This window comes from Penaeus monodon, chromosome 25 (genome assembly GCF_015228065.2).
Source record: "Penaeus monodon isolate SGIC_2016 chromosome 25, NSTDA_Pmon_1, whole genome shotgun sequence".
NCBI lineage: Eukaryota > Metazoa > Arthropoda > Malacostraca > Decapoda > Penaeidae > Penaeus > Penaeus monodon.
In genome coordinates this window covers 16,984,325-16,984,991 of record NC_051410.1, presented here as the reverse complement: position 1 = coordinate 16,984,991, position 667 = coordinate 16,984,325, and the positions used below count along the sequence as shown (strand labels likewise).

Here is a 667-nt window from a genome sequence, read left to right as displayed (position 1 = left end):
CTGATTTACCTAATAATATCAAGTGCCTACTATAACATTACATAAGGTAAAACATTTTCAAAATAGGCTTACTTGTTCCAATCTGGAACATTTGGTGTCAAGGACTGTAGAACTGATAAATATTCATCAATCTTCAGTTCATCCCATCTTTGGATAGTTTTATTTACCTAAAAGGGAATAAAACATCATTAGGTTTATTTTTATGCTTCTAAATAAAGGATCTACATTTTTTTTCAAAACTACAAAGGTTATACCTGGCTACTTAAAGATCCCTATAGTATAAAGGGGACAGGGGACAGTTTTCTGGAATGAAACTACATTAAGAGAGTGATGCTTACATTTAATCTTCACATTCTAGGTCACATGTAAGTGTTTTCAAACCAATCAACCCTTAACTTTTGAATGAATGATATTCCAGGTTAACTGACAACTTCTGAAATATTGTGATATGCAACACTAACTTGGCTTCCTTAGAGAAAAGAACTGTCTGAAAATAAGTTATCATTAGCTGAATATAAATTAATCACAACTGTTAATAAAATTGAACTATTTCAAAAGCTGACAGTACCATTTGAATCAGGGATTTCCTTGTGGGCTTACAATCCCGTCACTGCTTAGGTTGGGTTTAGCAGGTGTATGGCCTAGAACGTAACTATAAATTTTAATC

General features: G+C 32.5%; 1 protein-coding gene across 1 annotated transcript in view; it reads right to left on the bottom strand.

Annotated features, from left to right (window-relative positions):
• The window catches only part of LOC119589085, a gene marked incomplete at its 3' end in the record, with an annotated part of 13,858 nt that overhangs the window by 11,132 nt on the left and 2,059 nt on the right, over positions 1–667 (bottom strand). Inside the window, 1 exon segment of the mRNA XM_037937660.1 lies at positions 73–167. Coding sequence (XP_037793588.1) covers positions 73–167 — 95 coding nt within the window.